We start from the raw sequence: 14,258 nt of genomic DNA, 5'->3' as shown, positions 1-14,258 counted from the left end.
GCCCAGGGGTAGGGGCCAGGCCCAGGGGTAGGGGCTAGGCCCAGGGGTAGGGGCCAGGCCCAGGGGTAGGGGCCAGGCCCAGGGGTAGGGGCTAGGCCCAGGGGTAGGGCCCAGGCCCAGGGGTAGGGGCCACACATGTGCCCTCCATCAACAGCCTGTTTTGACTGACCTGAGCTTAAACACATGAACGCATAAATGCATGCACACACACACACACACACACACACACAAACACATGCAGCCCACCTGGTTGATGTGTTTGAGTTTGTCGATGATCTGGGAGATGACTGGTTCAGGGGCTTTGATCTTAGGGTCAGGGCCATGAGGGTGAGAGACAGGAAACCTGGGATGGACAGAAAAAGAAAAGAAAAAGAGAGTTTTCATCAAATCCATTTTTTAAGAGCTGCCTTGCTCTTTTTGGTGTTTCATAAATCCTTGAATGGTATAGTGAACAGAACATTTGATTACGCTCCAGACTCCAGTGCCCAATTTGTAGCTCTATCACCATCTAGTGTTGATAAGATGAATAACCACTCTTTAGAAAGGACTTTTAGCAATTTAGAAACAAATCACCAAAAACTAAAGGTGTATTCATAAATCAATAATTTAATATTATGTGTAAGATAAGATATGATGCATGTTCATACTTCATACCCCAATCTATCCTCCAGTCAGTCTACTACGTTGAGTAGTGATAGCCTGATTCACAGAACGGAAAGCCCCAGTTCCAGACGGATAAGATCCTGCAGAGGTGTAATCGGAGGTAGGTAGGTGTAGGAGGAAAAAAGACAGGCTCCTACATGCCCCCTATCTATTTCTAACAGTCTGGCTAAGGAGTCACAGGCTCCTACTTGCCCCCTATCTATCTCTAACAGTCTGGCTGAGGAGTCACAGCTTTGTCCATGCATGTGGGAGAGGAGGGGGAGGAGGGGGGAGGAAGGGGTTGGAGGAGGAGGAGGAGGAGGAGGAGGGATGAGTTGGAAATCTCCCAAATGGCAACCTATTCCCTATATAGTGCTCTACTTTTGACCAGGGCTCATAGTGTAAAAGTGGTGCACTATAGGGAATAGGGTGTCATTTGGGACGCAACCCAGGTTGGAACTCTTCCTCTGTGATATATTGTACTGAAGCATTCTCCAGGTGCTGCCATGCTCTCTGCTTTAACCCTTTATGAGCCAAACTCTGATGCTATCAGCATGTCAACCTGGGAGAATGGCCCCACGCACGCAACCAGACAGGTGTGTTTAGACAGCTGAATAGAAGAGGAACCCCCCCCCCAAAAGGAATGAGGAACTGATTAAAGGATGACTCACAGACTAAGGCTCCCTATGCACCATCACGATAAGGGTGATAATGATTGATGTTATCTTACAGTGCATTCGGAAAGTATTTTTTCCCCTCATCAATCTACACACAATACCCCATAATGTCAAAGCAAAAACAGGTTTTTAGAAATGTTTGCAAATCTATTAAAAATAAAAAACTGAAATATCACATTTACATAAGTATTCAGACTCTTTACTCAGTACTTTGTTGAAGCACCTTTGGCAATGATTACAGCCCCGTGTATGACGCTACAAGCTTGGCACACCTGTATTTGTGGAGTTTCTCCCATTCGTCTCTGCAGATCCTCTCCAGCTCTGTCAGGTTGGATGGGGTGCATCGCTGCACAGCTATTTTCAGGTCTCTCCAGAGATGTTAGATTGGGTTCAAGTCCGGGCTCTGGCTGGGCCACTCAAGGACATTCAGAGACTTGTCCCGAAGCCACTCCTGCGTTGTCTTGGCTGTGTGCTTAGGGTTGTTTTCCTGTTGGAAGGTGAACCTTCGGCCCAGTACTTTGCTCCGTTTATTTTTCCCTCGATCCTGACTAGTCTCCTAGTCCCTGCTGCTGAAAAACATCCCCACAGCATGATGCTGCCACAACCATGCTTCACTGTAGGGATGGTGCCAGGTTTCCTCCAGACGTGACGCTTGGCATTCAGGCCAAAGAGTTCAATCTCGGTTTTATCAGACCAGAGAATCTTGTTTCTTATGGTCTGAGAGTCCTTTAGGTGTCTTTTGGCAAACTCCAAGCGGGCTGTCATGTGCCTTTTACTGAGGAGTGGCTTCCATTCTACCATAAAGGCCTGATTGGTGGAGTGCTGCAGAGATGGTTGTCCTTCTGGAAGGTTCTCCCATCTCCACAGAGGAACTCTGGAGCTCTGTCAGAGTGACCATCGGGTTCTTGGTCACCTCCCTGACCAAGGCCCTTCTCCCCCGATTTCTCAGTTTGGCTGGGCGGCCAGCTTTAGGAAGTCTTGGTGGTTCTACACTTCTTCCATTTAAGAATGATGGAGGCCACTGTGTTCTTGGGGACCTTCAAAGCTGCAGAGTTTTTTTGGTACCCTTCCCCAGATCTGTGCCTCGACACAATCCTGTCTCGGAGCTCTACGGATAATTCCTTCGACCTCATGGCTTGGTTTTTGCTCTGACATGCGCTGTCAACTGTGGGACCTTATATAAACAGGTGTGTGCCTTTCCAAATCATGTCCAATCAATTGAATATACCACAGGTGGACTCCAATCAAGTTGTAGAAACATCTCAAGGATGATCAATGGAAACAGGATGCACCTGAGCTCAATTTCGAGTCTCATAGCAAAGGGTCTGAATACTTATGTAAATAAGGTATTTCTGTTTTACATTTTTTATAAATGTGCAAACATTTCTACAAACCTGTTTTCACTTTGTCATTATGGGGTATTGTGTGTAGATTGATGAGGATTTGTATATATTTAATCTATTTTAGAATAAGGCTGTAACGTAACAAAATGTGGAAAAAGTCAAGTGGTCTGAATACTTTCCGAATGCACTGTATATCCTCTCATAGAGAGCAATGGTAATGGCGTCTTTTTGTAGCCACTAACTCCACCATGGCTCGTTGGCCAAAGCCTATGGGGAAATGAATGGGTTTTTTGGCGGGGGTTTGGATAAACACAGGCTTAGGAGATCTTATATGTTTTGTTCTATGAGATAATCTTCATCACTTTTTGTGAATTTTGAAGCAGTTATGTTATAAAAACAAGCACATAAAACACATAAAGGCTTCATAATTCATGAAGGTGATCTTAACTGACTGATATTATCTCATAGAACTAAACGGATCTCCTAAGCCTGTGTTAACCTTCTTTTCGCAGTTTTTCCCAAAACTCCATTCTTTCCCCATTAACTTCTCCCATAGGAATGGCTGAACGAACCAGAGGTAACTCATTTCTGTTTTTTAGGATTACAAGCTGGCGATCAAACTTCCATTGTGACAAATGTGCGTTTAAACGGTGAGGACAATGGAAACGGTGAGGAAAGTGATGTTTTGCTGAGAACAGGAAAGAGGACAGAGGAAGAGGAAAGGGAGTGTCTGAAGAAGCCGACAGCTCGTAGGCAGTGGCGGTGGCTAAGAGTGAGGCCATAGGCTGTTCATATCTCTATGACACACCCCCTCTCCTTCCCCCTCTCCCAACCCTCCTCTCCTCCCCCCTCCCCCTTCCATCATCCATCAGCTCCTCATTAACACAGTGCCACCTAACTCATACTTTTCATTAAACCCTTAATTACATTTCCACCGTTATTTATCCTTCTAATCACATTAATAATACAGAGACGTGATATATTATCAGAAGATAGAGGACATACACTATATATACAAAAGTATATGGACATCCCTTCAAATTAGTGGATTCGGCTATTTCAGCCACACCCGTTGCTGACAGGTGTATAAAATCGAGCACACAGCCATGCAATCTCCATAGACAAACATTGGCAGTAGAATGGCCTTACTGAAGAGCTCAGTGACTTTCAATGTGGCACTGTCATAGGATGCCACCTTTCCAACGAGTCAGTTAATCTAATTTCTGCCCTGCTAGAACTGCCCCGGTCAACTGTACGTGCTGTTATTGTGAAGTAGAAACGTCTAGGAGCAACAACGGCTCAGCCGTGAAGTGATAGGCCACACAAGCTCACAGAACTGGACCGCCGAGTGCTGATGCACTTAACACGTAAAAATCGTCTATCCTCAGTTTAAACACTCACTACCGAGTTCCAAACTGCCTCTGGAAGCAACGTCAGCACAATAACTGTTTGTCGGGAATTTCATGAAATGGGTTTCCATGGCCGAGCAGCTGCACACAAGCCTAAGATCACCGTTCACAATGCCAAGCGTTGGCTGGAGTGGTGTAAAGCTTGCCGCCATTGGACTCTGGAGCAGTGAAAACGTGTTCTCTGGAGTGATGAATCACGCTTCACTATCTGGCAGTACGACGGACGAATCCGGGTTTGGCGAATGCCAAGAGAATGCTACCTGCCCCAATGCATAGTGCCAACTATAAAGTTTGTTCGAGGAGGAATGATGGTCTGGGGCTGTTTTTCATGGTTCGGGCTAGGCCCCTTAGTTCCAGTGAAGGGAAATCTTAATGCAATTCTGTGCTTCCAAAGTTGTGGCAACAGTTTGGGCATGACAATGTCCCCATGCACAAAGTGAGGTCCATACAGAAATGGTTTGTCGAGCTCGGTGTGGAAGAATTTGACTGGCCTGCAGAGAGCCCTGACCTCAACCCCATCGAACAGCTTTGGGATTAATTGGAATGCCGACTGCGAGCCAGGCCTAATCACCCAACATCAGTGCCCGACCTCACTAATGCTCTTGTGGCTGAATGGAAGCAAATTCCCGCAGCAATGTTCCAACATCTATTGGAAAGCCCTCCCAGGAGAGTGGAGGCTGTTATAGCAGCAAAGGGGGGACCAACTCCATATTAATGCCCATGATTTTGGAATGAGATGTTCGACGAGCAGGTGTCCACATACTTTTGGTCATGTAGTGTAGGTTATGATAGGCTGATGACGGGTGGTGATTAGATGTTAATAGCAATGATACATGCTTTAATATGGGCTAGGAGCTGGATCTCAATGTTGTTAATGACACACAAAGAGCAAAGTGTGAATCACGAGGGGGTGGAAAATAAATATAATTTGCACCAGCAAATTCTGCAATATTTAGATAGAGACAACTTGAAAATGACATTAGATTACTAAGAGAAAAGTGACATGTTTATTGTCAGTATTGTGAGTTTGCCCACATCCTTTTGTGTGGTGTGAGGAGGCACCCTGAGTGTTTAAAGACATGTTTGAGATGATGTGAAGGTGTCATTCCTCTGATCTTGGATGCAGGTGACACGCCAGACGCGTCTGATAATGAGAGATACATTTAGCTCAGACCTCAATGTCTCTACAGAAATAGTGTGAGAGGCATTCTGAGCTCTAGGTCCATCTACACTGTGTAAAAGCTATGATAAGGTAAGCCCTTTTGGTATAAACTGGAGGATAAGAAGAGAAGATGGATGGATTTGACTCATATCAAATCAAATTGTATTTGTCACATGCTTCATAAACAACAGGTGTAGACTAACAGTGAAATACTAACTTACGGGCCCTTCCCAACAATGCAGAGAAAGAAAATAGAGAAATAATTGAAAAGTAAAACACGTAATAATAAAAGTAATAATAAATACACAATGAGTAACGATAACTTGGCTATATACACAGGGTACCAGTGCCGAGTCGATGTGCAGAGGTACGAAGTAACTGAGGTAGATATAGCCTGCTATCAGAGAGGATATTGACAGTTGGAAATATAGCCTGTCCTACTCTCAGAGAGGATATTGACAGTTGGAAATATAGCCTGTCCTACTCTCAGAGAGGGCATTGACAGTTAGAAATATAGCCTGTCCTACTCTCAGAGATGACATTGACAGTTGGAAATATATATCGCTTGCCCTACTCTCAGAGAGGAACACTGACAGTTGGAAATATAGCCTTCTCTCAGAGAAGACATTGACAGTTGCTTGAAGGAGGACATTACAATCCCTCCATCCCACACCCTCTATATCTCTTTCCCTCTTTATCCCCCTCTCTCTTATCTTTCACCCTCTCCCCCTCTTTCTCCCTCTTTCTCTCCCTCCCTCCATCCCTCTCTCCCCCTCTCTCACCATATCTCCATCTATTCCTCCCTCCGTCTCCTTCCATCTTCGTCACCCTCTCCAAATCCTTGTCTTTCACCCTCTCTATCACCCTCTCTCTCCGCTGGCCCGTAATTACCCCCCCAGGATACCTCGGCCCCCTCGCCACCCTGCTCTCTTCCCCCCTGGAGGAGGCAATAAGCCTTTTTATCTCTGAGAGTGTCCTCATCTCATCTGTGACAGGCACACTGAGACTGAGGAAGGGCTGCCAGCCTGCCTGCTACAGACTGAAGGAGAGACAGGGTGGAATCGAGGACACATGAAGGAAGCTAGTAAGACCCCCTGGGTCATATTAAATAGGCACTAAACAGAAGAAAACAGACTGATTTAGGGAGGGACTACCTATCTCTCATTTTCGATTTCTGTTGCTACTGTGTGCACTAATGGATACAAACCAGTTTTTCTTGTAAGGAATAAGAGCTTTGAGGAGATGTATTGTGACTACGTGAGAATCTTAATTGCATACTCCTCTCGTCCTCTCTCCTCGCTCTTCACCTCCTTCTCAAAACCTATTGGAGCAGAAGGTCAGAGGGGAGGGACCACTGGCTTTCTCATCCAATGGGTTTTGAGAAGGCGCGAGGAGAGAAGAGAGTAGTATGCGAGGAGTATGCAATTGAGATTCTCCCTATATCTCGGGTTCCTATATGCTTCTTGAGGGAAAAACATTGACTTCCCTCACCTCTCATTTCAATCAGAAGTGATGCTTTTGCATTGATTAGAATCAATATAAAATCATTATCTGAGGATAAATAAAGTCGAGCTAAGTGAAACAATTGAAAATCGGGGCCAGATGAAGAGAGAGAACGAGGGAGAGAGGGAGAGAAAGTTACGATGCTGGAGCAAGGGAGACAGGAGGTGAAGTGAAATATTGCAGATTCCAAATTGGGTTCTGTGGGGTGCAGCGAGACACGGGCGAAAGATGAGAGAGCGATCGAAACAGCAATTAACCGAGCAGGAAAGAAGGAGAAAGCGCGACTGACATTAATAACCTTCTCATGGAGAGACAGAGTCAAGATTTACACTCACACACTGTCGGAGATGAGGCTCATCACTTCTACACAAACTTCACCTTCAACTGACCTACACACTCTTTACTCAGGGACAGTGATCATTCAACTTTAATGAACTTTGTACATCTGACACATCTATATGATGGAACGAGATAGAGAGACATAACATATGACAATAAAACCACAACCAGACTGCATAGTGTGCTGTTTAGATTGGTACAAGGCTGTATTTCGCGTCACAATACTACTGTGGATAGGGTACAGTTAGGTTTACAAACCAGACTATTGCAGTGAACACAGGCTGTGTCTATAATGGCACCATATTCCCTTTGCACCCTATTCCATTTATAGTGCACTACTTTTGATCATCAGTGCCTTTTGGGGTGCTTCCACAGACGTCAATCAGCATGTCCTTTACCTGTTTGTCATTTCTTGTCCGTTCCAGCAGAGGGAGTGGTTGCTTGGGACTGCAGGCTCCCAGCTACACAGAGCCTCTCCCAGACCACTGAAGAAGGAACTGAATCCCCTCAGGCTGAAAATAAACTCCCTGAGGGAGAGAGGGAGGGATGAGAGGAGAAGAGAAGAGAAGAGAAGAGAAAAGAAAAGAAGAGAAGAGAAGAGAAGAGAAGAGAAGAGAGGGGAATAGCTTTAATAATGGTAATTATGGTATTATTATTACATAACAATGTAGCTAATAATGCTGGTCAGCAAAGAGGATGGAAGAGTGGAGAGAGAGAGAGAGAGAGAGAGAGAGAGAGAGAGAGAGAGAGAGAGAGAGAGAGAGAGAGAGAGAGAGAAAGAGAGAGAGAGAGAGAGAGAGAAAGAGAGAGAGAGAGAGAAAGAGAGAGAGAGAGAGAGAGAGAGAGAGAGAGAGAGAGAGAGAGAGAGAGAGAGAGAGTGAGAGAGAGAGAGAGAGTGAGAGAGAGAGAGAGAGAGAGAGAGAGAGAGAGAGAGAGAGAGAGAGAGGTGAGGGGGGGGGGGGGGGGGGGGGTATAGATAAACCGGCAAATTAAACATCATTATATGAGATGGAGCGAGAGAGAGAGGAAGAGATATAGGACTGAAGGAGGAAATGAAAGAGTCTAATAGTGGGGACAGTGAAGGAGATCCCTAGATATACTTATAGAGAGAGAGGGAGATATTCAGCTGTAGAGAGTGTCTGTGTCCCAAATGGCACCCTATTTTCCTTTATAAAGTACTACTCTGCTCAAAAGTAGTGCACTATAAAGGGAGTAGTAGTGCACTATAAACTGAGTATGGTGCCATTTGCGATGCAGATGAGGGTTTGTGTTCCTAATAGATATTAATCTGGCCACTCTGCTGAAGGCATCGGCTTGCTGAGAATCACTACTCTGTTCATTTAAGCCTGTTACTGGAAAGTGAGCGTCAAACGCACTGAGATGGAGGGAGGGTCACTGTCACTCTCATAGTAGAGTAGGCTAGTAGCAAACACAGTCAAGCAGGATGCAACACGTGTAAACAAAAACACACAATAGCAGGACCACACACACACACACACTGACTACTACAACTCACCTGCTCCACTCCAACACTGACTACTACAACTCACCTGCTCCACTCCAACACTGACTACTACAACGTACCTGCTCTACTCCAACAATGACTACTACAACTCACCTGCTCCACTTCAACACTGACTAATACAACTCACCTGCTCCACTCCAACACTTACTACTACAATCTACCTGCTCCATTCCAACACTGACCACTCCAACTCACCTGCTCAACTTCAACACTACAATCTACCTGCTCCACTCCAACACTGACCACTCCAACTCACCTACTCCACTCCAACACTCGAATGCTGACTATTACAACTTACCTGCTCCACTCCAGCACTGACTACTACAACTAACATACACCACACCAACACTCCAACACTGACTACTACAACTGCCCTTTTCCACTCCAACACTGAATACTACAACTCACCAGTCCAACTCCAACACTGACTACTACAATTTACCTAATCCTCTCCAACACTCATTACTGACTACTACAACTAACCTGCTCCACTCCAACACTGACTAATACAACCCACCTGCTCAACTCCAACACTGACTACTACAACCCCTTTTCCACTCCAACACTGACTACTACAACCCCTTTTCCACTCCAACACTGACTACTACAACTCACCAGTCCAACTCCAACACTGACTACTACAACTTACCTAATCCTCTCCAACACTCATTACTGACTACTACAACTCACCTGCTCCACTCCAACACTGACTAATACAACTCACCTGCTCCACTCCAACAGTGACTAATACAACTCACATAATCCACTCCAACACTGGCTACTACTACAATTTACCTGCTACACTCCAACACTCCAACACTCCAACATTGACTAATACAACTCACCTGCTCAACTTCAACACTGACCACTACAATCTACCTGCTTCACTCCAACACTGACCACTACAACTCACCTACTCCACTCTAACACTCCAATACTGACTACCACAACTTACCTGCTTCACTCCAACACTCCAACACTGACTACTACAACTCACCGGCTCCACTCCAACACTGACTACTACAACTGCCCTGCTCCACTCCAACACTGACTACTACAACTCACCAGTCCAACTCCAACACTGACTACTACAACTTACCTAATCCTCTCCAACACTAATTACTGACTACTACAACTCAACTGCTCCACTCCAACACTGACTCCTACAACGTACCTGCTCTACTCCAACACTGACTACTACAACTCACCTGCTCCACTTCAACACTGACTACTACAACTCACCTCCTCTACTCCAACACTGACAACTACAACTCACCTGCTCCACTCCAACACTGACTACTACTACAACTTACCTGCTACACTCCAACACTCCAACACTCCACCATTGACTCATACAACTCACCTGCCCCACTGACTACTAATACAACAACCCACCTGCTCCACTCCAACACTGACTACTACAACTCACCTGCTCAACTCCAATACTGACTACCACAACTTACCTGCTCCACTCCAACACTCCAACACTGACTACCACAACTTACCTGCTTCACTCCAACACTCCAACAATGACTAATACAACTCACCTGCTCCACTCCAACAGTGACTAATACAACTCACATAATCCACTCCAACACTGACTACTACTACAACTTACCTGCTACACTCCAACACTCCAACACTCCAACATTGACTAATACAACTCACCTGCTCAACTTCAACACTGACCACTACAATCTACCTGCTCCACTCCAACACTGACCACTACAACTCACCTACTCCACTCTAACACTCCAATACTGACTACCACAACTTACCTGCTTCACTCCAACACTCCAACACTGACTACTACAACTCACCTGCTCAACTCCAACACTGATCACTACAACTTACCTTCTCAACTCCAACACTGACCACTACAACTCACCAGTCCAACTCCAACACTGACTACCACAATTTACCTAATCCTCTTCAACACTCCATTACTGACTACTACAACTCACCGGCTCCACTCCAACACTGACTACTACAACTGCCCTGCTCCACTCCAACACTGACTACTACAACTCACCAGTCCAACTCCAACACTGACTACTACAACTTACCTAATCCTCTCCAACACTAATTACTGACTACTACAACTCAACTGCTCCACTCCAACACTGACTCCTACAACTTACCTGCTCTACTCCAACACTGACTACTACAACTCACCTGCTCCACTTCAACACTGACTACTACAACTCACCTCCTCTACTCCAACACTGACAACTACAACTTACCTGCTCCACTCCAACACTGACTACTACTACAACTTACCTGCTACACTCCAACACTCCAACACTCCACCATTGACTCATACAACTCACCCGCCCCACTGACTACTAATACAACAACCCACCTGCTCCACTCCAACACTGACTACTACAACTCACCTGCTCAACTCCAATACTGACTACCACAACTTACCTGCTCCACTCCAACACTGACTACCACAACTTACCTGCTTCACTCCAACACTCCAACACTGACTACTACAACTCACCTGCTCAACTCCAACACTGATCACTACAACTTACCTTCTCAACTCCAACACTGACCACTACAACTCACCAGTCCATCTCCAACACTGAATACCACAATTTACCTAATCCTCTTCAACACTCCATTACTGACTACTACAACACACCGGCTCCACTCCAACACTGACTACTACAACTGCCCTGCTCCCCTCCAACACTGACTACTACAACTCACCAGTCCAACTCCAACACTGACTACTACAACTTACCTAATCCTCTCCAACACTTATTACTGACTACTACAACTCAACTGCTCAACTCCAACACTGACTACTACAACTTACCTGCTCTACTTCAACACTGACCACTACAACTCACCTCCTCTACTCCAACATTGACTACTACAACTCCCCTACTCCAACCCAGCACTCCAACACTGACTACTAGAAATCACCTGTCAACTCCAACACTGACTACTACAATTCACCTGCTCCACTCAACACTGACTACTACAACTCACCTGCTCCACTCCAACACTGACTACTACAACTCACCTGCTCAACTCCAAAACTGACCACTACAACTCAACTGCTCCACTCCAAAACTCCATAACTGACTTCTACAACTCACCTGCTCAACTCCAACACTGAATGCTAAAACGAACCTGCTCCACTCAACACTGACTACTACAACATCACCTGCTCCACTCCAACACTGACTACTACAACTCACCTGCTCAACTCCAACACTGACCACTACATTCTACCTGCTCCACTCCAAAAATCCACAACTGACTACTACAACTCACCTGCTCAACTCCAACACTGAATGCTACAACTAACCTGCTCCACTCCAACAATGACTAATACAACTCACCTGCTACACTCCAACACTGACTACTACAGCTCACCTGCTCCATTCCAACACTGACTACTACAACTTACCTGATCCACTCCAAAACTCCAACACTGACTACTACAACTCACCTGCTCAATTCCCAACATTGACTACTACAACTCACCTAATCCACTCCTACACTGACTACTACAACTCACCTTCTCCACTCCAACACTGACTACTACAACTCACCTGCTCCCCTCCAACACCGACTACTACAACACGTAATCCACTCCAAAACTGACTACTACAACCCACCTGCTCCACTCCAACACTGACTACTACAACTCACCTGCTCCAGTCAACACTGACTACTACAACATCACCTGCTCCACTCCAACACTGACTACTACAACTCACCTGCTCCACTCCAACACTGACTACTACAACTCACCTGCTCAACTCCAACACTGACCACTACATTCTACCTGCTCCACTCCAAAAATCCACAACTGACTACTACAACTCACCTGCTCAACTCCAACACTGAATGCTACAACTAACCTGCTCCACTCCAACAATGACTAATACAACTCACCTGCTACACTCCAACACTGACTACTACAGCTCACCTGCTCCATTCCAACACTGACTACTACAACTTACCTGATCCACTCCAAAACTCCAACACTGACTACTACAACTCACCTGCTCAATTCCCAACATTGACTACTACAACTCACCTAATCCACTCCTACACTGACTACTACAACTCACCTTCTCCACTCCAACACTGACTACTACAACTCACCTGCTCCCCTCCAACACCGACTACTACAACACGTAATCCACTCCAAAACTGACTACTACAACCCACCTGCTCCACTCCAACACTGACTACTACAACTCACCTGCTCCAGTCAACACTGACTACTACAACATCACCTGCTCCACTCCAACACTGACTACTACAACTCACCTGCTCAACTCCAACACTGACTACTACAACTCACCTGCTCAACTCCAACACTGAATGCTACAACTAACCTGCTCCACTCCAACAATGACTACTACAACTCACCTGCTCCACTCAACACTGACTACAACAACTAACCTTCTCTACTCCAACACTGACAACTAGAACTCACCTGCTCCACTCCAACACTGACTACTACAATTCACCTGCTCCACTCCAAAACTGACTACTTCACTCAACTACTCTACTCCAACACTGACCACTACAACTCACCTGCTCCACTCCAACACTGACCACTACAACTGACCTGCTCCATTCCAACACTAATACTTTCAACTCACTTAATCTACTCCAACACTGACTACTCCAACTCACCTACTCTACTCCAAAACTGACCACTACAACTCAACTTCTCCACTACAATACTGACTACTACAACTCACCTGCTCCACTCCAACACTTACTACCACAACTCATCTACTGTACTCAACACTGCTCACTACAACTCACCTGCTCCACTCCAACACTGACCACTACAACTCACCTGCTCCAATCCAACACTGACTACTACAACTCACCTGCTCAACTCCAACACTCACCACTACAACTTACATTCTCCACTCCAACACTCCAAAACGGACTAATACAACTCACCTGCTACACTCCAACACTGACTACTACAACTTACCTGATCCACTCCAAACAGACTACTACAACTGACCTGCTCCATTCCAACACTAATACTTTCAACTCACTTAATCTACTCCAACACTGACTACTCCAACTCACCTACTCTACTCCAAAACTGACCACTACAACTCAACTTCTCCACTACAATACTGACTACTACAACTCACCTGCTCCACTCCAACACTGACTACTACAGCTCACCTGCTCCATTCCAACACTGACTACTACAACTCACCTACTCTACTCCAACACTGACCACTACAACTCACCTGCTCCAATCCAACACTGACTACTACAACTCACCTGCTCAACTCCAACACTCACCACTACAACTTACCTTCTCCACTCCAACACTCCAAAACGGACTAATACAACTCACCTGCTACACTCCAACACTGACTACTACAGCTCACCTGCTCCATTCCAACACTGACTACTACAACTTACCTGATCCACTCCAAACTGACTACTACAAAATACCTGCTCAACTCCAACACCGACTACTACAAATCACCTAATCCACTCCAACACTGACTACTACAAATCACCTGCTCCACTCCAACACTGACTACTACATCTCACCTGCTACACTCCAACACTGACTACCACAACACCTGCTCCACTCCAACACTGACTACTACAACTCACCTGCTCAACTCCAACACTGACCAC

At 45.6% G+C, this 14,258-nt stretch overlaps 1 protein-coding gene across 1 annotated transcript in view; it reads right to left on the bottom strand.

Moving 5' to 3' along the window:
* Nucleotides 1-246: 246 nt before the first annotated feature.
* Nucleotides 247-14,258, bottom strand: part of LOC311121648 (glypican-3-like) — a gene marked incomplete at both ends in the record, with an annotated part of 50,563 nt that continues 36,551 nt past the window's right edge. The window contains 2 exons of the mRNA XM_084196108.1: nucleotides 247-343; nucleotides 7,474-7,602. Coding sequence (XP_084052234.1) covers nucleotides 247-343; nucleotides 7,474-7,602 — 226 coding nt within the window. The remainder of the gene's footprint in view (nucleotides 344-7,473; nucleotides 7,603-14,258) is intronic.

The sequence above is a fragment of the Coregonus lavaretus genome, assembly GCF_964263955.1.
Source record: "Coregonus lavaretus genome assembly, contig: HAP1_SCAFFOLD_1475, whole genome shotgun sequence".
Lineage (NCBI taxonomy): Eukaryota > Metazoa > Chordata > Actinopteri > Salmoniformes > Salmonidae > Coregonus > Coregonus lavaretus.
Note: the sequence above shows the minus strand (reverse complement) of the source record. Positions and strands in the feature narration are given on the sequence as shown.